Source organism: Melospiza georgiana, chromosome 12 (genome assembly GCF_028018845.1).
Source record: "Melospiza georgiana isolate bMelGeo1 chromosome 12, bMelGeo1.pri, whole genome shotgun sequence".
Classification (NCBI taxonomy): Eukaryota; Metazoa; Chordata; class Aves; order Passeriformes; family Passerellidae; genus Melospiza; species Melospiza georgiana.
The window spans coordinates 8,316,004-8,338,047 of NC_080441.1; the positions used below are offsets into that span (position 1 = coordinate 8,316,004).

General features: G+C 46.0%; 1 protein-coding gene across 1 annotated transcript in view; it reads right to left on the reverse strand.

The window, feature by feature from the left end:
- Positions 1 to 15,912, reverse strand: part of NRK (Nik related kinase) — an 87,018-nt gene extending 71,106 nt beyond the window's left edge. The window contains exons 1-2 of the mRNA XM_058032520.1: positions 15,871 to 15,912; positions 11,415 to 11,480 (exon numbers count right to left, since the gene is read on the reverse strand). Of these exons, the coding sequence (XP_057888503.1) occupies positions 11,415 to 11,480; positions 15,871 to 15,912 (108 nt within the window). The remainder of the gene's footprint in view (positions 1 to 11,414; positions 11,481 to 15,870) is intronic.
- Between the last annotated feature and the right edge of the window lie 6,132 nt (positions 15,913 to 22,044).

Below are 22,044 nucleotides of genomic sequence, written 5' to 3' on the forward strand. Positions count from 1 at the left end.
AACCTTCAGGTTTAGGGGAGCACATGAACTTGCACAATCAAAGACAGAAGCTCAGCCAGTTTGGTTTTTTTTAAGAAAACAGAATGTATGAAATTGCACTGCTCTTGCATCCAATCATGTTTGAACCAGTCAGCCCATTCCAACCAAATCTGAAGTCTCCAAGATGACTCAATTCCTGCATACTTTGTGCAAATCAGAGGAGACAAACTCCTTTCCTCCCTGCACCACTGAGGCTTACAGAAAATACCTATTTTTGACATGTTTGCACAAGAAAATAACCTGACACATTCAGTAACTGAGGAGTTACAGAAAAACAAATACCTAACAAGAAGGGGTTCTGAAATTAGTCACTGAGTCATCTTTGGGGACTGGCTCCCCTGCACTGATCCTGATTTGCCATTTGCTCCATAACCAACTGAGTGCAAGGTGAGCACAAAGCACCATCACACACTGTGAGCACTTAACTTCCCCTCTGAATAGGTCAAACAAATGACATCATGTGCAAAGGACTGGAAAAAAACAAGGTTTCGTATAATTATTTTTAAAGACCTGGTTTGCATACATGGTTTGACCCAGTTTAATTAGAAATGTTATTTCCAGCTCAATTTTGTTAAGCATGGACATGCTCAGTGGCCTGAATCAGGTTTGTTTGTCATTTTCCTTTCACTGATCCAGCCACACCAGTCATCAAAATGCTCGTTTTTTGCATATCTCCATTTCTGTCCAATTTCACAGTGGCTTTAATAGAAGGAGATTACTACTTAGATCTTTGAAAATGTCTGTTTACTTCTGTTACCAGCTCTTCTTTTAAAAAGAGAATTTGTTTTAGAAAAGTCAGCAATTAACTGGAGTAATTTAATATTCATATATCTCATGATCCAACGAGGGAGAACATGAGTTTTATCACTAACTGATACAGTAAATGCTGCCCACAGCCAGGGGTGGGTCCAGCTGTGGTTTTGTACTGATATGTGAGAACAGGATTTTGCAGCAAAGCATCACCTCCTACCTGCTGAGGCTTCCTCTTGTTTTCACCAAGGAAAACGGAAAACTATTTTCTGCCAAACCTCAAGAGAGCTGTTGCTGTGCCTCAGCAGCAGGGCCAGGCCCACGCCCTGTTCCAGCAGCCACAGACCCACCTGAGGCACCACAAACCCAGCATCACATCTGCAAAAGGCACTGCTGCACTCAGGCAAGCACAGCTTGGGTGGGAATCACAGAAAACCAAAGTGCAAAGCCCTGTGTGTCACCTCCTGTACTGCAGACACTCTTTGCTCATCAAGGGTCCTTCACAAACGTGGGTGTCCTCCCTGGCAGGCAGGACAGATGTGGGTTATCCTACCACAGGCAGCTCCTGAACACTCCCAGAGAGCTGCACAGTCACCAGCCTGCCCAGGGTGGGGGAATGCAGGGCAGCAGCTTCCCCATTTCTCTCTGATCATGCTCCCAAGCCTATAAAGAGAAATCCAAATGCATCCTGCAATCTCTGGGGACGTTTCACATCACACAATGGCAGCTCAGGCTCTGTATGATGGCACTCATGCTGCCTGCCTGGCAATAAGGGAAGCAGAAAGGAAAGAAAACCCACTGCTGGCATATGCCCACCTAATCTGAAGGCACAACCTTTCCACAAGATCAGGCAGCATTTACACACCAGAGGGCTCAACCAGACAGGCTCTCCATTAAGATCCACAGTTTACAGACCACAGAGTCATCTCCAGCCTAAAATCCAGTGGCACCTACAATCCCTGTCCAGCCCTGGTGTGCCTCAGCATTGCCTCCATCCCAGCACAGGTACCTGAAGCCTCCCTGCCACCTCTGACAGAGATGGGCTACAAGAATATCTCCACATGATAAAGAATTGCTCTATTTTAATATTAATACCTTCCAAAGGGAGAGGTCTTGCAGAACAATGCAAAAAATGCAGGATACAGCAACCACAAAAACTTAGCCAGCCAGTTATTTCATACACTCCCTCTGACATCCAAATCCTGTCTGTGTGACAGACAGGGCAAGTGCCATGCAGGCTCCAGCCATCACCCAGCCCTGGTAAGGACATTTCCCTTCATTCCTGGTCACAGAACCATGACTTTGGCAGATGTAAGAAGCCAAATGACATTAAAAAGCCTGACCAGGAGAGTTCTGTGACTCTCTGAGCAGCCTCAGGAATGCAGGAGGTGCTTTGCAAACATGGGCAGGAACCTGAGCACTCACACAGGGTCTGCACAGGCTGATCCCCTCACCAGCATGGAAATACTGTAACTCCATCATGCAAGCCAGGGATGCAGGCCATGCAAAGCCTGCCAACAGGTGGGGTACCTAGAAACTAACATAGTGTAAAGAAAGGAAGAGGGGAGCAGAGCAAAGGATGAGTCCAAAATCCTCTCTGTTCTTTATTCTCCAATGTGTGCTATCAGAGACCTGAGTTTTCAGCCTTTGTTTTGTATCTTCCTCTACTCAAAAGAGTTCTGGCTGATTTTTCAAAGTGTCCAAAAGAAAGTTAGTGCATCTCTCTATTCCTTCATCCTTTTCCAGGCACATTTTTGGAGAGCAGGCTGCTGTACATGGACCCTCTCCCTGTTCAAGCCCTTTCCTGCCAGGGAAGCTGCCCCAGTTGGGCACCCAGCAATCTGCACCCCTAACACAGCACAAGCCCAGCCAGGAGCTCCAGTGCCCTTGGGAAACGTCAGGCCTGCTTAGGCTGATCTGCACAGGCACAAAAAGCCCAGTGTGCCCTCATTCACCCCACTGACAGCTCAAACCCCATCCTGAGCCATGCCAGGCTCCGCTGGGTCCATGGGGCACCCCTGCCCCTCCAGCCTGCAAAACTTGGCTGCCTTCCCTGGGAGGGCAGCAAAGCACAGCCCAGGGCCTCTGGAAACAAACCCCCCTTCATCCCAAAGGCATCCCAAAGCAGCAATGCTCATGCACTGCTGCTGCCTGCGCTCCTCTGCAGGGATAAACACAGCAAAGCTGCCAGACCCCACCACAGCAATTTGATTTTCAAAGCACGGGAGATAATGCTGGCCCCCCAACTCCTAACTTTGCCCTCTGATCATAATAAAAGGCAATCAGATATCCACTGACACAATTTGGCTTCTGGGGGCAGAATGTTTGCAAGAAGCCTGTTACAATAAATATTTCATGCTAGACTGCAAAAAACAAATATTATTTTTTTCCGGCTCTTTCCTTTTTCCATATAACAAGACAACATAATGAAAAATCTGTGTAAATAATACATTTGAGAATCCATTTTCTAAGTCATATGCATATTTATTTCATGATGGTTTTGTTGCATATTTTAGTATAATTGTTCACAGGTTTAAAGCCAAGAGTAAAACAGAAGTAGACAAATCTACTGCAACAGAAATAATTAGTAAACTGGTTACTCTTTTGTTATTTTTAAATACTGGGGAAATGCCTTGCCAAATTCAGCATACTAAATAAGAAAGATATCTACATTTTACTGAACGTGAGGAATTTTCTTTTCAGAAGGCCATCACACATTTCTCTTATGACCTTTTCCTCTAAATGTTTCCATTTTTAACAATAGAGATACAAGAAAAAATTGCATCGTAAAAAGCTCATATCAGATGTAGCAACCACAGAGTCAGAAAACAGAATTTAGTAAATTCCAGTCTTCAGTAAACACCAACAAAATGTCAATATTTTGCCAACTGGTCTCGCTTTTGGTAGCAAACACTCCTTTCAGAGTATAAAACCAGAATAATTCACATTAATATTCACATTTCATTTTTTCATGCCAGATTATTTCAGTATGACTGTACCTTTTTTCCCCCCAATCTATTAAACATCCTGCTGAATTTAAATGTATGTTCAAATGTAATGTTTTGACATTTCTGATGCAAAATTTGGAAACGAAAGCCAACTCATTCCTTGAAATTTTCCCACTCTGGTTTCTCTTGCCCCCATGTTTGGATTGCAGTGAAGCTGTTTTCAAACAGCACGCTGCTCAGGAAGTGGCTGCTAACCAATTTTCCCAGATCACCTCCATGAGCACACTGATTCCTCCCAACCACAATCCCAAAGTGCTGCAAGACCAAGGGCTGCCTCCATTTTCACAGCTACACTCACACAAACAGCTCCATTTCCAGCAAATTCATGGTTTTTAGTGAAGGTGGGAAGCAGAGGCAAGAGGGGAAGCAAGATCCCCCGAGCCACAGCTGCCCACACCAACCCCTCTCTTGTCTTTATCAAAAAGTGCATTTTCCACTCTGGGAGCTCCCAAAGGCGCTGCCCAGACCCCACCCAGCTACTGCACAGGAGCTGATAACATCATTTATGCAGGACACTGAAAAGGGCACAGCTTGCTACAAAGTGTGTCTCCTGGACTACTCACTTGTAAGATCTCAAAAGTTACTGAAATTCAGTGTTTTCAAGGGTAGGAAGTAGGGGATGGGGAATAAATGGCCTTTGAGAAGGTGCTTCTAAAGCAAACCTTGAAACCTTTCAGGAATTCCACCAAGGTTCAGAAGGCTACAAGGGCAGACTTAAAATACACAAGGACTTTGAAAAATAAAAAGTATACTACAAACAGCTGAAAAATAGTTCCTTGGTTTGTTTTAGGAAACCAACTGATTTGTTGTTCCTTCTATTATACTTTATTAGCTATTGCCCAGAGGTACCAAAGAAGGACTTTCAAAGAAACACACATGCACTCTTCAGGACATTAAAGCAGGCCTGGAAAGTACAATTCATAAGGAGCTCTAAGAAATAAGAGATAACAGAGATAAGGTGACATGTCCTCACTAGGCTCTAAAATCCTGCAGTTCACTGTGAAATGTAGTTACTAGAGCTAACCTGCCATGGGAATCAGCTCAAACATCTGTAAACAGCACACTAGATTTTCTGCTGTTTAAAATCAAGTAATGTCATGCCATTCACTCATTAACTGGCCTTCTATAGTGCAAATAGACAATTACCATTTTTCCCCCAAGTTCCCCAAATTCATACATCATATGCAATGTAAATAGTTCTGATAGGTCAGATTCTGCAGAGCTCAGGCCCATGGAGCACTGGCCATGCTAAAGCATCTGCACATTGGTGTGAACCTGGATGTCACTGAGCAGTCAGGATTGCTGAAATCAATGTCACTGCTGAGGTGCTCAGAGCACAGCAAAGTGCTTGAGCAGGGAATTAAGAGCTTGAACTACTTCCCACCATGCTCACATTACCAGCAGTGCATTTTTAGCACGTTCTCTTACCTTCAAAATAGCACGACCCAGTGACAAAACCTGAAGTGTTATGCAACATGAGCTCAAAACACCAACAGTTTAGGATGAAAATGCACTGTACTCTCCCACATGGACTTTTAGGTCCAAAACATGGAGGAGCTGAAAGCAGGAGGCCTGAAAACAAATTATTTGCAAGGATTTTACTACTCTCTAATAGCACATCTAATTATTGTACATTGCTCTGTTCAGCCACAGCCTTTATTGTATAGAGGCACTCCACAGCTGAGAGGTTTTTTTCACATCCTTGCTCTTCTATTTTTGATAAACTAGTTTGGCTCCTAAGAATCTTAATCGAGTTCCTCTGAAATATTCACTAACTAGAACCAGGACTTCACAATTTGCTAATTAATTTCTCATGTTTGATCCATTATTTTAAAATCCAGGGCTGAATATAGTTTGGCCCTGTCATGCACATAGGCAGGGAAGGCAAGATTAAAAAAAGAAACCAAACAGCACCAAACCCCTAAAAACCCCAGCACAAAAATGCTCCTGACAACTGAATACACACCATAAACTACCTATTTTATATATATATATATATATATTTCAGGGGGTTTTGTATCCTCCAAGTTAGTAATTCACACCCTGATAGGCTGGGTTGATAGTGGATATGTCTTGAACTCAAAACTGAGATTGGAAAAGACCTCTGGGAACACAAGGTCCCACTTTCTGCTAAAAGTTTACATTAACCAAGACAGTTTCATGTGGACAAGATAATCAGCTCTTCTGCTGCTGCCATGATGCATTTTGTCTTTTCTTTTTCTACACCTTTTATGTATTCTCATACCCTTAGCATGCATAATCTGAATTCTTTAAGCCTGGTATTCTCTTCTAGGCCAGGAGACCAAACATCCCAAGGTCCCACAGCTGGAGAGCCCCACACCATCCTGAGAAACCAAGGCTGCCTCTAGAACACATCCTGCAAAGTAGGATTAGACTATCTGGGGGAGAACACTTTGACATGTCACACTATTAATTCAAGCCTCTCATTGGGACAGTTTCATTAGATATGCTAATTTGCAATTATAAATTTTAAATTTTAATTATAAAATTGTAAACATGATCTACCATGTGTAATTTTAATTTTAGGACCAAGAAAAAGGCATCACAACCAAAATAAACAGATAGACAAACAAGTACTTTTATCAACTGCTAGTGAAACAGAGAGTAGCACTTTGTCATTTCTATAGAGTACAACTGATTTCCTTTCTTCACTTGTCAAAATCTCAGTGCCTTGAAGACTAAGATTAGCTTGAAAACTGTGACTCACCACAAATTACAACGAAACAACCTGAGATTATGTGTCATTTTTAACATCTCTGCAGCACTCTGGAGACTCTGAAATTGCATTTCAGCCCCAAGACACAATCTCTGGAAAGTGGCTACTGCTGACCCACTCACAGAAGGGATGGTTTAAAAGTTTTCAGCTTATACACATTTACTATCTGGATTATACTGAACATAATTACAAAGTTTTTTGCATTTAGCCCGTCCATGTGCTACCATTAATTATGGTTTACAATACAGCCCACAGATTTTAACACTCCATAACAGCATGGTCTGGTGATTCCACACACTGTCCAGTCTCAAAAGCCCCCATGTTCCTTCCCCCACCACTCCCAACTCAATTACAGCAGCCAGTTATTCAGCGACATGGAATACCAAGAACTTAACAGACTTTCAAATTAAGATAAACTGAAACATTGTATTTTTGTTTTGCTGCCCTCCTGCCACTCTACATCAGCAGCAAAGTTACTCTTAACTCATGTCAGTAATTGAAACACAATTCAATGCCAAGAAGCAACTGTGTTAAAAAAAAAAAAAAAAACAAAAAAACCAAAAAAACCAAAACCCCATACACTTCCTTACTCAGACCTGCTTCCTTTTTGTATCCTGAGTCTTATGTGACCACAGAAAAACAAAAATATTGGCTCTGCAGAGTCCCTGCAGGAAGGCAGGGCTGCCTCCAGCCTGCTCAGCCTCAGCAGCAGCGCTGCTGCTCCTCCATCAGCTGCATTGCTGGGAATCCACTTCTTCCCTCCTGACTCCCAGCCCCAAACCACAGCACCTCTCTCCAGCTCCCTGGGCCCTCAGACTCCACTACAGATAAAACCATTTTGCACACACAGCAGCTGCAAATCTGTCAGGGTTTGTGACCAGCCTCCAACTCATGTGCCAAAAAACATCAGCCCCTGGAACTATCCTAAGACAATGGCCTCTCTTTGCCTAGGCCATTGAAAACTGGCAAGTCCAGGAGAAGGCTAACCCACATCACCAAAATAAGGAAGACAAAAGCCCCAGTCAGGTACCTCTTGGCATCAGAAAACCATTGCTGACCTCATTTGGCCCATGAAAGCTTCAGAAGGATGAGGACTCTCAGAGCATGGCTGAATGAGAAGGATTAGGAACAATTCCTCTTCATCCTGACAACTGTCAGAGTCTCACAGCCTCCTCCAGAGCTCAGGAAGAATTGTGTGACCCAAACACTTCAAAAATGGCAACCCCTTCAGCTGCCCCCATATCTCCCTTTCCCCGTTTACTCAACAGAAAAATGACCCTCCATCAAGAATTGGAACATAGACAATGCATTAAGAGGCTTCTATGGAAGAAAAACTTCCCATCAAAGATTACAAAACTAACAGCAGAAGTCTTTGGAAAAAATATTTCACTTCCCCCAAACTTAGAGTTTAGTTCTTGCTGAACAGACAGGCACAGACAGCACAGAGCTGCTGAGCATCAGGGGTGAGGGACCAGCCCCAGCCAGCACCCCAGAGCCCACACAGGAAAATCCTGCAGGGAATGGGAGCAGGCACAGAACTCACACAGTGCCATGGCCCAGCACATCCCAGGGACTCCCCAGGGACACCTTCAGCCTCCTCACTTCCCCCCAGATGACACTGGCAGTTACATGATACAAAACACTGCTCTGCTGTCTGAAGGTCCTTAATGATCAGCAGCTCCGGAAACCCTCAGAAATGCTCGCCCTCATATTTGGAGAGCAACTGCTGATGCTCTGAGCACCCATTTTCATCCCTGGCCCCAAGAGCACGCAGGAGGATGGACAGATCTTGCCAGAATAGTGCATGGGATGTTCAGAAGCTTCTCTTTCCCAAATGCATTCAGTGGAGATGGTGCAGAGACTGGACACAGCCTGACCTTCAGCTCCTCAGCACTGAGGAGACAAAGGCAGGGAAAAGTCAATACTCCCAATTCCCAACCATCAAAAAATGCAGTTTCCAACTACTTTCAGTTCTCCCTTCTGTCAGGGAGGACTGTGCTACCACCTGCCATGGCATTATTCTGAATCACCTCTTACATGGGATTGTTCTTCAGATTCCAGCACATGGAAACCAAGAATTACCCAAAAAACTCACCTGTAATTTCAAGAGATAATGAAGCCTAAGCCTCATGAATTCTGGTAATCAGATTTTTTTTTTTTCACATCTAATTCACACTTTGCAGAGGTTGAAGTTGCCAGTACTGGCATATTTATGTCCTACTACTTCATAAGTTGTCTAAGAAAATCTGCTGGCATTTAGTCAGCTATTCTACACAAGTCTTTATAACATTTCTACTCAGCTCTAGCATTGTTATGTGTACAATTCATACCTTTCCATTTCATTTTAAAAGACCCTGAACTGGAATAATTCAGTATGAATAATATTCTCCTTCAATAAATCTGTTAAACATGGTTTTCTAAATCTAATGATGAATCCTCAAAATTTTTATTTTCATTTTTATAGAGTTGCATATATTAAAATATGAATCATCTTCACGGTCAACAAAGCAATTTAGTAATCCTGAATATAATTTATTTAGCCTGAAATAAGCTTTTCTTTGATTATGTGCAAATTACTATGTGTGGTTTCTGAATGTATGGAAGAATCTAACACCTCAGGAGAATAAAAACATGCTGTAATGATATGAGTAAAGTATATGAATAACAGAGACTACTTTATAATTTAAATATTTATAATCACAAGCTTTTACTTCACAAACTGCAAAATTATTCCAGGATTCCATTTGTTCACTCTATCAGTTGTCGCATTTTATAGATCAGAGGACAGAGTACACAAAAGTTAAAAAGTGCGTATGAGCCTCACTTCCTATGGCCAGAGCTGCAGAAGCAGTGCTCCATTGCAGCTGCCCTCCTCCTGAGGAAACTCCTTTGCTGTGGGTGCAAGGCCAGCACCAGGGAGATGCCACCAGGCACAAAACACCTGAGGGTCTGCAGGAGGATTCCAAACTCACCGAGCCTTTGGGCTGGGTGAAAATCCTCCCCAGCAGTGACAGAGCTGCCTGCTGAGTGTGCAATGTGCATTCTGCATCTGGCCAGCCTGGCTGCCACCACCAGCTCCTACAACAGCAGCTGCCACCACCATGATCCCACCAGGAGCTGCCCCATCCCCAGCACAGCCCACACTGCTGTGACCAAAGTTTAACCCTTTGTTTCACCTCAGCTGGGGTCCCACACAGCCCCTCACCCCTCCAGGGCAGGATTCACGTGCACAAAGCTCCCCCAGCCCTCCGAGACCCCTTCTCCCAGTGCCTCCTCATATGTTCCAGCCAGCCCTAGTGCAGAATGAGCAGAAACTGAAACCACCCCATCCCCAGAGCTGTCAGAGCCTGCTCTCTGGCATGCCTGGTGAAAAGCAGCCTTTGGGTGCAATTTTAAATTGCCACTGTCAACATTTCTTGCACAGTTTGGCAACTAACATTCTAATGAGCTACATGATGGCTCAAAACATTTTCTTTTGCAGCAGAGAAGCAAACTATGTTGCTCCTTCCTGCCTCTGCCGTGATTAAGCAGCTGATTCATACTCAACATTCATAAAAGATTACTAGATTGAAGTTTTTCTTTCCCAATATAAAATTAATCCAGACACAAAAGGAAAATCAACTATTTCACAGAACATTCAGGATGTTTGGAATCTTTTTACAGGTAAAAAACAACAGCACCCCTAAATCTCTCTTGGCTTCTAATCTGTCCATGTGAACCCCTGAGCATGTATTTTTGATTCAGTAGCATTAAAAGCAGTATATCTGGATGACAATCTCAGAAACAACAAAGACTTCACCACCACAAAGAGCTACATAAGATCCTGCTTCTGATATAAAAATAATAATAATTTTAAAAATGGTAGCATGGAAACGAGAGACTCCCCATGACTGCACCTGTAAAGCTTCTTCTAGAACCTACAGCTTCAAAGGGAAAGTAAAATATGATCACAGCAGATCATATCCACACCAGAGGATGGACACCAAAGTGCAGCATGCATTCAGTGCCCTGGGGAAAGAAGAACAGCTCTGCATTGCTGCTCCAGGACCCTGGTGCCCTTTTCCACAGAGGGAAAAATGCACAAAGAGCCTGCACACACACAGGACTTGCCAAGCAGGGCCAGCAGTGGGAACTGGGGGAGAAGCAGCACCAGACAGATTTACTCCAGCACCAGACGGATTTATCCCAGCACCTCTGCTCTTCTGAGGCACCTCCAAGGGCTCAGCATGGCCTTCTCCTTCCTCTGCCTTCCTTCTCTAAATGGGAACCTGGTTCTCCATTTAATCACAGCTATTTCCTCTTCTTAAATCACTTTTAGGGAAGGCTTCACAGTGAAAGAACACTTTCCTAGGCTTGTTGTTGTAACTAAAATAAGCTGTGCATGGTGCACAGAGTGCTGTGGCAATGTTAACTGCTGCAGTTTGTTTGGTGGCTCTGCTTTGACACCACAGGGACAAAGCAATGTGACAGTAATGACAGAAATCAAAGACTTCATTGCCTCCTGCACAGCAGGGCTCATTGACACCTTGCTGGCTGAGTTTTGAACTTCACCCAGTCCAGGCCAGATTTAACCATCATTGGTGTAAATTTCTGCCAGACACTTTTTCAATAATTGTGAAAAAGAGAAAATAAGAACAGAGCAGAGGGAAGTTAGTACTAAAGATGTTTATGTGACCTCTGGCAGCCAAGAGACATGACAACAGGACAGAGGGAAAGGCCATGGAATTTCACAGGTAGTACATTTTGGATTATGCAGAAAAGAGAGCAAGACAAACCAGGCTATTACTGGAATTGTCCACTTTCTTAAATGGTGCTCACTTCTGCTTTAGGTAATAGAGCTTTATCAAGAGCAGCATCCTAAATTAAAGAGGGATCCAAACCTTGTAGACTTGTCCATATGTGCCATTTCCAACAACCTGCACCAGCTCAAATATTCCCGCAGGGTCCTGCAAAAAGCAGAAGAAATAACATTATTTGGATTAGAGCAACCACTTCATAGCAGAAACTAATTGTACACCACCAAAATGAAATATCCAAGGCACATCTCCTAATATGTTACACACTAAAAAGGAAATTGCCAAATCATGGGGTAAGAAATGCATTAATATTTATGTTTTCAGTCAAGTTTCACAAAACTGTATACAAAACAACTTGGTGAAGATTGGCAGGATGGTTCCACAGCAAATACAACAAATAAATGAAGGTGTGTGAAAAATACTAGAATTCAGCTGCAGACTCAGCTTACAGTAACTCCAGGTTCCTGAGCCTTACCACACTGAGCCAACCTGGAGGCTGAGCTGCTGTGAAACACTTGGTATGAGCAATGCAACAAAGGAAAAACCTAAAGAGCAGAATTGAAAAAATTACACTATAAAGGACCTGAGCCCAGTTACCTTAGTGAAGGGAAATGTACCAAACCAGGCAACCTTAACTCACAGGCAGGCTGAGAACACTCAACTCTCCTGCTCTGCAAACACAACAAAGTGAATTTGACTGAGGTATTGAACTCTTGGCTTTGAACCCAAACTAGATTGCTGTTAATTTACATAAGAGATTAATGAGTCAGGTGATCAGTCCACCATTCCACATGAACCATCTTCCACCCCTGTGCTACAGCACAGCTGCTGTGACACCAACACTGCAGCAGGGCTGCAACCCCGCAGGCACAGGGAACCCTCTTGTTGCAAGGCATGGGCAGTGCTCATTCCTGAACCACCGAGTACTTAAAAAAAATCTGGTGCTCAGTTAAAATTCACTTGAGGGATTTATTTAAAACCATTAAGAACTCAAGAGATCATTTCTTGGTTTCTGGCTAAGCCATTTATCACTCAGCTCATTTCTTGCCATGGTATCACTGAGAGTGATATATGCTATATAAAATATTATTAACTCCATGTGTCAGTTTTACCACATCTGTTTCAGCAATCCATCATGTCAGTTACTGCCTGTTGGTACTGCTGAGGGATGTGATACAGAAAAACATTATCTCAGAAGTACAATTGCTATGCCCCTGGTTGCAAAACATCCTTTTATTTAGAGGTATCAAACTATTCTCCACTCCACTTATATGTTAATCTTTTAACACAAGCAATTCTTTCTTCATATTGGATATAGAAATGTTTACCTTGGCAAAATCCCAGTGGAAACACACAGGCTTTATTTCTGAGCAGATTCCACCTTTATTGGCACAATTGTCATGGTAAATGCCAAGAGCTTTCAGAGCAACACAGCCCAGACTCCCATAACTGAAAGCACTAATGAGTTCATTTGGTTTTAAGTTAAATGCATTTTGATCTTAAACTTCCTGGACTGTCAATCTTACAAGACTTTTTCTTTTCTTAAAAAAAGCAATGCACAAATCAGATCAAGATGACTTCTGACCCATGCAGGTCAGTCTGTGTCTTTTTATTACCTGTCACTTATTTTAAAACAAGGCAGTAAGCCCTCTAGACTTAAACCCCAATTCCAAAAGCCCTCACTGAAAAGGAAATCAATGGGAACACTCACACATGGATTTAAGGACAGGCATAAGAATGCCTACAAGACTGGATTTCACTGCAGTTTTCTTTGCTTTCTTCTCATTTCCTCATTTTATGTTTTGACTAGTCTGGATATAAAGAAATGCTTTATTCAGTGGGGCTGAAGGCAGCAAATAAACCATTGCTACTGCTAAAGCAACTGGTGGGTGGCACAAAACCCCTGCACAGAGCTGTGCTGTGGGCATGGTCCAGGCAGTGAAACTCACAGCAGCTCTCTCAGGAACCCTCCCAGTAAGGGCTTCCATGCACAAAATCCATGGGAGCAAGGGCAGCACCCTAATTCACACCTGTCCTGCAGAAAGCAGCTTTGCTGAATTAACAAGTGCCCACAGTGCAGAGAAACCCAGGGGAACCCAAACTGCATTTTCAACTCAGACTTTCCAACTGCCTCTCTCACTTAACTGTGCGCTGTCTTCACTCTTCTCTAAGCTTATTTATTATGCAACTATAGTAATTTAAGTGCCTCAAAATTAGCTTCTCTTTCCTCTTTCAATAAATTTAGTTCTGATTCAGCATGCTAATAGTTTGCTTCTACAGGATTCTGACACCAGGAAAGACCCTAACAATTACCTAAATAAACATTAGCATTAGAGTTAATACAGTGCAAATCCCATCCTGCCCTTGCTAGCAAATTGAGCATTAGCACCTCAAGCCCTCACAGGTCTGAGGGCAGCCAAATACTTGGCCATCTCTCTTCTTTAATCAGGACACCACAGTGAACCAAGCCTTGTGAAGAGTCATAAAGGATATTAATCTGGGCTCTGCTCCTTGGATTGCCTTTGTTTGCTTGGATATCAGCGCTGCATTGTTTGCTGGCATTGCTCACAACAGGCCACCTTCCTAATTGTCTTGGAGCCACATATCATTGTTGATGTAGTGCTTCCTCCCAGCTACCACCTAAGCCCACGGTCCAGCTAACCCTTCACCAGCCCAGCTGCTGGATTCCCTTTGAAAGATGCCAAAATTCTGGCCTGAACATTCATCACTCTGAAGTTAATTGCCATCACACGTTGTACATATGGTGACCACCTTGATTTCCCCCCAGTCCCCTGCAGCACACTCAGAAAGCAAAGCAAGGCTGCTGGCCAGGGGCACCCAGGCCACATCCAGCTCCTCTGCAAGGCAGAATGAAGAGCAGCAAGAACACGACCAAAATGCACTTTCCACATCCCTGCAGCTGAAGAAGATCCAGGTGTCTGAAGCACGAGTTCTTCCATGGGGCCTCTGGAGCTCAGCACAGAGTTCAGGGATGTTTAGCCTCTGACTGCCCAGGTGAACCCAGCAGTGTTAGGAATCCACAGGCTCTTTTCTTTCAGGGAAAGGGGAGAGCCCTGGTGAGCACCCATTTGGAGGGGAGCAGGGCAATCTCAGATTGAAAATGACCCCACTCACACTGTGGGAGGCTGGAGCACAGCACCAGGCAGCTCCCACTGGCCCCAGGAACGCCTCAGACACAGCAAAGACAAGGCACCTGTCTTTAAATCATTTCCACAGCTCACCTGCCTCCCATTTCCTACTTAGCACAAACCCCAAACTAAGGCTGCTGCTGTGCTCCAAGGGGTTTCTCCCAAAATGAGACATTTATCCCTTCCCCTGTGGAGGCTGAAACTCACAGTGCTCTCAGCTTTGGAGGCTGTGAATCAGATGGTTCTGTCACAAAGCCTGCTGTCTGCTTTGCAGAATCACTCCTTTTCAAACTCACACTATTTCCTTATTTATTTAAAGAGATGAGATTCATCTGCTAAAGCCCTAAAGAAGAACTTCCATTATTTTGCCTTGCACCTCACAGCAGAGCCAGACTAAACTTCTGCTTGCTTAGCCAGAAGCCTTTTGCCATCCTTCCTAACTTTACTGTCCCTGCTGCTTTTCCTCTTTCTGCCTCCAGTCTGGAACACCCTCCTCGCCATGTGAGCATCGCACAGGCTGCTCCCAGCCCTGTTTCTTTTTTCCCTGATATTTTTAGCAAGTGGCTCGCTTTGGTTTCACTGTCTGGGGATGACTGCTTCTTGCCACAACTGAACTCTTCCCTCCTCTTCTGTCGAGAGAACTCCACAGCAGCCCTGCCTGGGTCGGACGGGCGCTCAGTGCTCAGCTCCTGTGTTAAAAGGGCAAGTGGAACTCGGGGCATCACACACAGCCCTGCCGCTGCTCTGTGGATATGAAACACGGACAGCGCTGCTTTTAACGTGGCCAAAGTTTGGCTTGCATTAAAAAGATAAGAGGATAACAATAAAAATTCACAAAACTAGGTAAATGCTGACTTTTTTAGCTTGGAGAAAGGAGGGGGGCATAAAACATCTCAAGCTTCAATAACAACAAAAAGGCCACAAAAGCCAAACCGCCACGCATCCAGAAGCTCCTCGTTTCCCATTTGTTTTGTATTCACAGCACTCACAACATCTTTAGGGATGTCGGTAGGAATTATTCCCTATCCTGGCAGGGGAAGGAGCTCCGCGGTGCAGCGCTCCGAGCCGGGCAGCGCAGCGGGACCCCCGCTCCGGCCAGGGCAGCGGCACCGGGAGAGCCCCGGGACAGCGGCCCCGGGACTGCCTGGGGCTGCCCCCGAGCCCCCGGGCATCTCGGTGCGTGTGCGGGCACGGCAGCACCGCCCGCCGTCCCCGCTATCGCCGCCGCGGATGAGCCGCGGTCGCTGCAGCCGCCCCGCTGGGCTCGGCGCACGGAGCCGCTCCGGGCAGCGCATAACGGGGCTGAGGCTCGCACCCGCCGCGGAGCGGGGAGCGGGGAGCGGGAGCGGCAGCCCCGAGCCCGGGGCAGGCTCCCCCGGCGCAGTCCTTACCCGCAGCGCCGCCAGGTCGATGCCGTCCAGGCTGCGGGCCATGGCTCCGTCAGCGCTGCCGCGGGCGGCCCCCGCAGCGAGCCGGGCATGCCCGGCCGGCCCAGCGCCCTCCCGGCCCGGGCGCCGCCGCCGCCGGCAACTTTAGCGGAGGGAGCAGCTCGGGGAAAAGTTTGCGAGGAAGTGACGTGCGAGCCGGGGGGTCGGGGCCACCTGCGCCGGCGGGCGGGGGCGGCCGCGCTCGGCACCCCGGGCGCGCTCCCCGCGGGCGGGAGCCGGGATCGCCCCGGCGAGCTGGGACCGGACCGGGGAGTTCCCCGCACGCACCGCCCCGGGAGGGGCCGGGCCGGCAGCGGGACCCCGCCGGCGCTGCAGCTCCCGGCGCACGGGGCGATGCGCCAGCCGCTAACCAAACCCAAAAGCCCCAAAACTGCAGTGACAGCGTCCAAAGATGAGGATTTATACACACACGGCTGAGCCACTGCCAACCCCTTCCCCTCGGCTGACGGGCGCTGCGAACGCGAGCCCAGGGAGGTGACGGCAGCGATGCTCCAGGGATGCTCCCAGCGATGTTCCCAGGGATGCTCCCAGGGACGCTCCCGGGCTCGGCTCATCCCGCCGCCCCACGCGAACAGGGCACGGGCCGTGCCCGCGGTGCGGAGCCCGCAGCAGCCGCTCGGGGCACATCGCATCCCCCGCAGCCCCTCGGAGCCGCCTGTCCCCGGGAACTGGGACCGCAGGGAGAACACGCAGTAGTGTAGCAGGCTGGAAGGACTTGCGGGTATTCTTGGGCCAAGTATCAGTGGAAACGCACATTTCTGAGATAAAGTCCTTAAACACTCTCAAGGGATGTTCCGGGCGCTGTCCCCTCGCAGAGAGCAAGCAAAGGGGCAGAAATTCTCGATTAGTACTTCCACAGTTGCAGACATAAAATCAAGACAAAGTGGTTGAAGTGCCTTTGGTGCCTATTAGCACACCGGGAGGGCTGCAATGCCAGCAGCGAGGGGCAGTGTTGTAATAAAGGCGTTTGGCAATTTCCTTGAAAGGAGTGCTGATGCTTCACTCAGCTTCAGAGTATTCTTGTACGACAGCCGGCGTTGGGTACATTATTGCTAATGTGACCCTGGGTTCGAGCTCTCTGCCTGCCTTCGGGCCAGCATTTGGAGGCTCTGCTAAAGAGTTGGGGCCAATCACTGCATTAAAGTGTAAGTTTGTAAGAACTAAACGTGCAATGCAGCAGAAATCCACACACAGCAAGAGCCCAGCCCCCTGCTCTCCCCTGGGCAGCATTTAGAAAATCCTGGCCCTCCTGTCACCTTTGTCAAAGTTAAGCCAGAGCTTTGCTCCCCATTTGAGCCTTCCTGCCTTACATAAATACATCGTTAGCCTTTTTGCTTGTGTTATTTCTCACAATCCCTATTTATCTCTTCTCTCTAACCTTCAGGCTGTCCTTTGTCTCTTGCCACTTTCCACTTCCTTCCTGCCTCCCAGTGAGAACGGGTGTGAAACTCCTGACTGCTCTCTACCCAATGCCCTCCCTCCCTCTCCATCTCAGATTCTTGGCTGAAATTATTCCTGCCTGCCTTGCCCACCTCTGATGAGTGCTCAACTTGAGGATTAGTTTCCACTTGACAACACTCTACCCCAAAATGAGAAGTATTAACGTGTTTAGAAGTATCGCATGGCTTGTAGTACTTTACAGGCAGGTCTCACTGTCCCTGCTTTGTGCTTTTACCAGCACTGCCTTCCCCTGCACCCTGCTGGGAGTTCCTGTGGGTGCTCCAGCCCCACTCACACCCTGCAGGCTGAGCAGCTGTTCCCTTGCTGCTGAGGAAGGCAGAGCATCACTCCCCATCAAGGCCTTGCAGGTCCAGCAGAAGCCACAGCTGCCTCTGTCACTGACACTCACAGCAGATCTGTCGAGGCTGCAAATGCCACCAGGACAAGGGTACTTTACACGGTAGAACCAGATTTACAAGGCCTGATTTCCTCACCAGCCTGCTGACTGGTTCTACAGACACAGAAATGTGCTCCAGGTGTCCCCCCCGGCCTCGTGCCCTGCTCCTGGCACATCTTCCCCACAGCCCTGACCAAACCAAGCGGGTTTGTGCTGCTGTGACCTGTGAGCAGCCTCCCCACCTTGTCCTTCTGCAGGAAGCCCTGTGGCAGATAAACTCCCAGGAATCAGAAATTCCATGCATTAGTGCAATTGTTAATAAACCCACATTCACCTTCCCAATAATAAAAAATGAACAGGTTCCCTTAACAATAAAATCAATTTTAAAAATTGAACAACCAAAGCATAGCAATCATAAGAGACAATTAGATGCTATCTGTACAACTTTCCTCTCCAACAGCCATTTTCAAAATCCTGAAGCCAAATTCAGCAACCAGAGACCCAAACACAAAATCCTTTTAAATGTCTCTGTGCCTGCAAAGGATGTTTTGTATTAAAAGGGAAGTGCAAGAATGAAGGGGAAAGAACTTCCTTTGTTTCAGCAAAGGAAATGCCATTGTACCCCAGAAGTGCTGGGCTAATTCTGAGCTCTTCTGTCATCATCCTAACACAGATTTGGGTCCACAATAATCCTACCAAGAGTAATTGCCCCTGCCAGATGTGACACTCAGTAAAGGAAGAGAGTGTTTAAAGCTGAGGCTCAAATTGACGTGCTGGCTTGTTTCCTCCAGCTTTGTTTACATTGGGTCTTAGCTACAGGTGTGAAACTGGCAGAGAAATAAACAAGATATCTCATAAGATAACAAGATTTCTGGTCTACAGGAAATAAACAGCTTCTTAAACTGTGAGCTTGGCCTGAGAAAGACAAACTGACTCTGCAGCATTTCTCTGTACTGTAAATTCAGAAAAATTGTCATTCAGAAAAACTCCACCACACATGAAAATGTTATTGAAATACTCAACCAGATGGTGCTCAGGGAATGGACATCCCTGCCTCTCCCTTTGCTGTGGGGACAGCCAGGCTCAGCAGCTCATGCCACATCTGTGACTCCAGAACCAGCCTCTGCATGCACTTCCCAGCATTTTCAGGATACAAATCCAACATGAAGCTCAGGAATCCCAAAGCTCAGGTCAGGCTCCCTGCTACAGGCACAGGAGACAAATCCCTCCTCAAGCCTCTGAGTTTCCCTGCTCCCAGCTGCTGGGCAGAGCCATGCCCGTGTGCCAGCCTTGCCCAGGGCTGCAGCAGCTCCCAGCACGTGCCCCAGGCTCAGACAGGATCTGCAGGATCTCCAGCCTTCCCTGGCACTGGAACACTCCCTGGGAGATGATTTTGTGGAAGGTTTTTACCTCCTGTAAGGAGCCTGTGTTATGCCCATGCCTGAGGCACTGATCAGATTGATGCTGACTCCAACACCAGCACTTTTCTCCCAGAATAAAAACACTTCACAAGATTCTCCATCACTTTTGGCTTTTATATAAACTAGAGATTTTAGACATCTCCTTAGTGCCTCTTTAGGGGACAACCCCTGTCTGTCTAAGGTTGCACATTAAAACTCTTCAAAGCCTTGTGTGCAGCCTGGATGTGTCTGGGTGCTAGCTTGGCAGCAGCCACACCAGAGCACAATTTCATGGCCACAGAAAAGCAGAGAGCACTTTTATCAGGCCACACCTTGGAGAATAACAGGATAACTTAGTGCAGCTGCTTCAAAATGTTTTTGGACTGCGAAGGGAAGGTTTGAGTTTCAGGCCATGGACATCCACTTACATTCCAATTTAGTTAAAAGAGGCAAAAAATATGAACTACCAACACAATCCAATTCATATCTCCAGCATTCCTGGGACCCATCCCTACAGTGCCTGGAAATCACAGTAAAGTGTCATTGTTTTCAATGCATTGTTGGATTGTGCTCTGAATATTTCTCATGCTTTCTCCTATTTGAACTAAAGAAAATTCCCACTTCATTCCAAATACAGTAAGGCTGGGCCAGAAAATAATATTTAAACCTGGATCTGCCTTCAGATTTCCACTTTGCAGAGACTGCTGCATTAGGATCAAGAGACAGGGTTGCTATCCTGAGTAAACTGGAAATGCCAGAGCTCCAGACAAACAAACCAAAGCAGTAATTTCCCGTACAGTACTCAGAAGCACATACAGTAGTTTTCAGCTCTTTAAAAATTAAATCACTTTTTTCTGTTCCTGGCAAACATGCTAGTTCAGTTGCACAGGATATCCAAAATGAGACCAAGCAGTTTCCTTCCCAAAGGATTCCTGAGTGGACAGGCAAGCTGGAAAAAGTGCCTCTGACTGCTGTAACCCCGGCCAGGATGTCCGCCTCATTTCCCAGGGCTAGAACTTAATGTATGGGTGTCCCACAGAACATACACCGCTCCATATGCCACTCACTGGGGCTTTTTCAGGAGTTTATTTTCTTTCAGCGGTGCCCAGAGCAGGGACCTGTGCCAGGCTGCACACACACAGCTGGGGGAGCTCCCTCCTCTCCCTGCGCACCGATAACCCCGACCCAGCACTTCACAGCATCGTTTCAGCTCAGCCCTTCGCGCTTTCTCAAGGAAACAAAAGCTGCCCTGGGGGTTTCCAGCTTCCCTGCAGCCCAGCACACAGCCCTGCTGTCCCTGGAACCAGCCACACCAACCCCTCCAGGGAGAGCAGCCGTATCCTCTGCAGGGATGGAGCTTTGCACTCCTGCCTTTGCACCCTGTTCCAGCACCAGCTGAATCCCCAGCAGTGATTTTGGCCATAATAAATTAATTAAATAGATAACTGCTTCCCGGTGTGAAAGCTGTTTCTATTATTATGTCTCTCCATTAGAATTTTTCCTACTCTGATTTTCTTTCCTTTCCTGTGTCACTGAGTGTTTCACTGTGGCTGTGCCTTGTAGCAGAATACCAAGTCAGTATCTGCCTGCTGCAATGATACCAGTGCACAAAGGCTGGCTGGCAATTTTGCAAAATAAAGATAATTTATTGAAATAAATTGAACTCTCACGTTTTGTATAACTATTGTATCTTGCTGCTGTGCAGCCATCTGCCTTGGTAGAGGTTTTTCCCTTCCCTCCCATCTTCTGCAAATTTATTTCTTCATTCAAAATAAGAACACTTTGAAACACTTTGCAAGGAACAGTAGCTCTATGTTACTAGGTCATCAGATCCCAATGGAGTTTATGAATACCATAATGAATTTCAGCCCAACATCTGTCTGCTCTCTGAAACAGATGCAATTATGGAAAAAAATGGCTGCTGCCTCTTCTCAGGCAGATCTCTCAGTTAAAAAACAACAAAAAAAAAAAAACCCCAAAAAAACCCCCCCAAAAAATCCCACAAAAATAAAAAAAACAAAAAAAAAAAAAAACCAAAAAACCCCCCAAAAACAAAACACAAAGAAAACTGCCAATGCACAGTTTAATCACTACCACATTAAATTTATCAGTCAAAATATCACATGGCAGACAGTCTTTTTCTGAAAGCAAGACAAGTTGTGGTAATTCTGGCAGACAAGCAGGGCTTTTTGACTTCAGAAAATCCTGCAGGCATGGCTTTGCCAACCAAACACTAACTCTGGATGACTCAGACCACAGTTCCCTTTTATCCAAACCACTGTAGTTTGGTGGTTGGCTAAAAAGGAACTGGTATCTGAATCACCCTTAGCTGGGAGGAATTGTCAGATTAAAGTCTTGGGCATGGGGTTTTGGGGTCAGGGTGTTGGTTTGGTTTCTGTTCCCTTCTTTCCCAAAGGAAAATAAATCAAAGATCAACAACTTTAAATGTGGGGACACCTTTCTTACTCAAAAAATTATTTCAAAAAATGAACTTTATCCTATCTTTTAAACCATCTCAATGTCATGTCTCAATTTGGGCACATTCTCAGTAAATTAAACAGATTTTTTCACCCCTGTTGCAAGCCTAACCTGTGCCTCAAAAAATTGCACAATTTTAACCTTGCCTTAGCTACAAAAAAAGCCCAACTCATTGCTCAAGTCCCTCTTACACATCTGCATTTCCCAGGCCCTCTGCTTCTCCTTTTCTTAGAGGAGGGGAAAAAAAAGCAAAAGAGGAACTGCAATTTATAAACCTCTATCCAGCCCTCTGGAACAAAACCTGCCCTCTGTGACCTATTAAACATCTTTGGGGAAGTCTCCTCTATTCTCGCTCCAACTTCCAAGCTGCTTTTCATCTCGGTATTTTGCCAGCTCTGACCA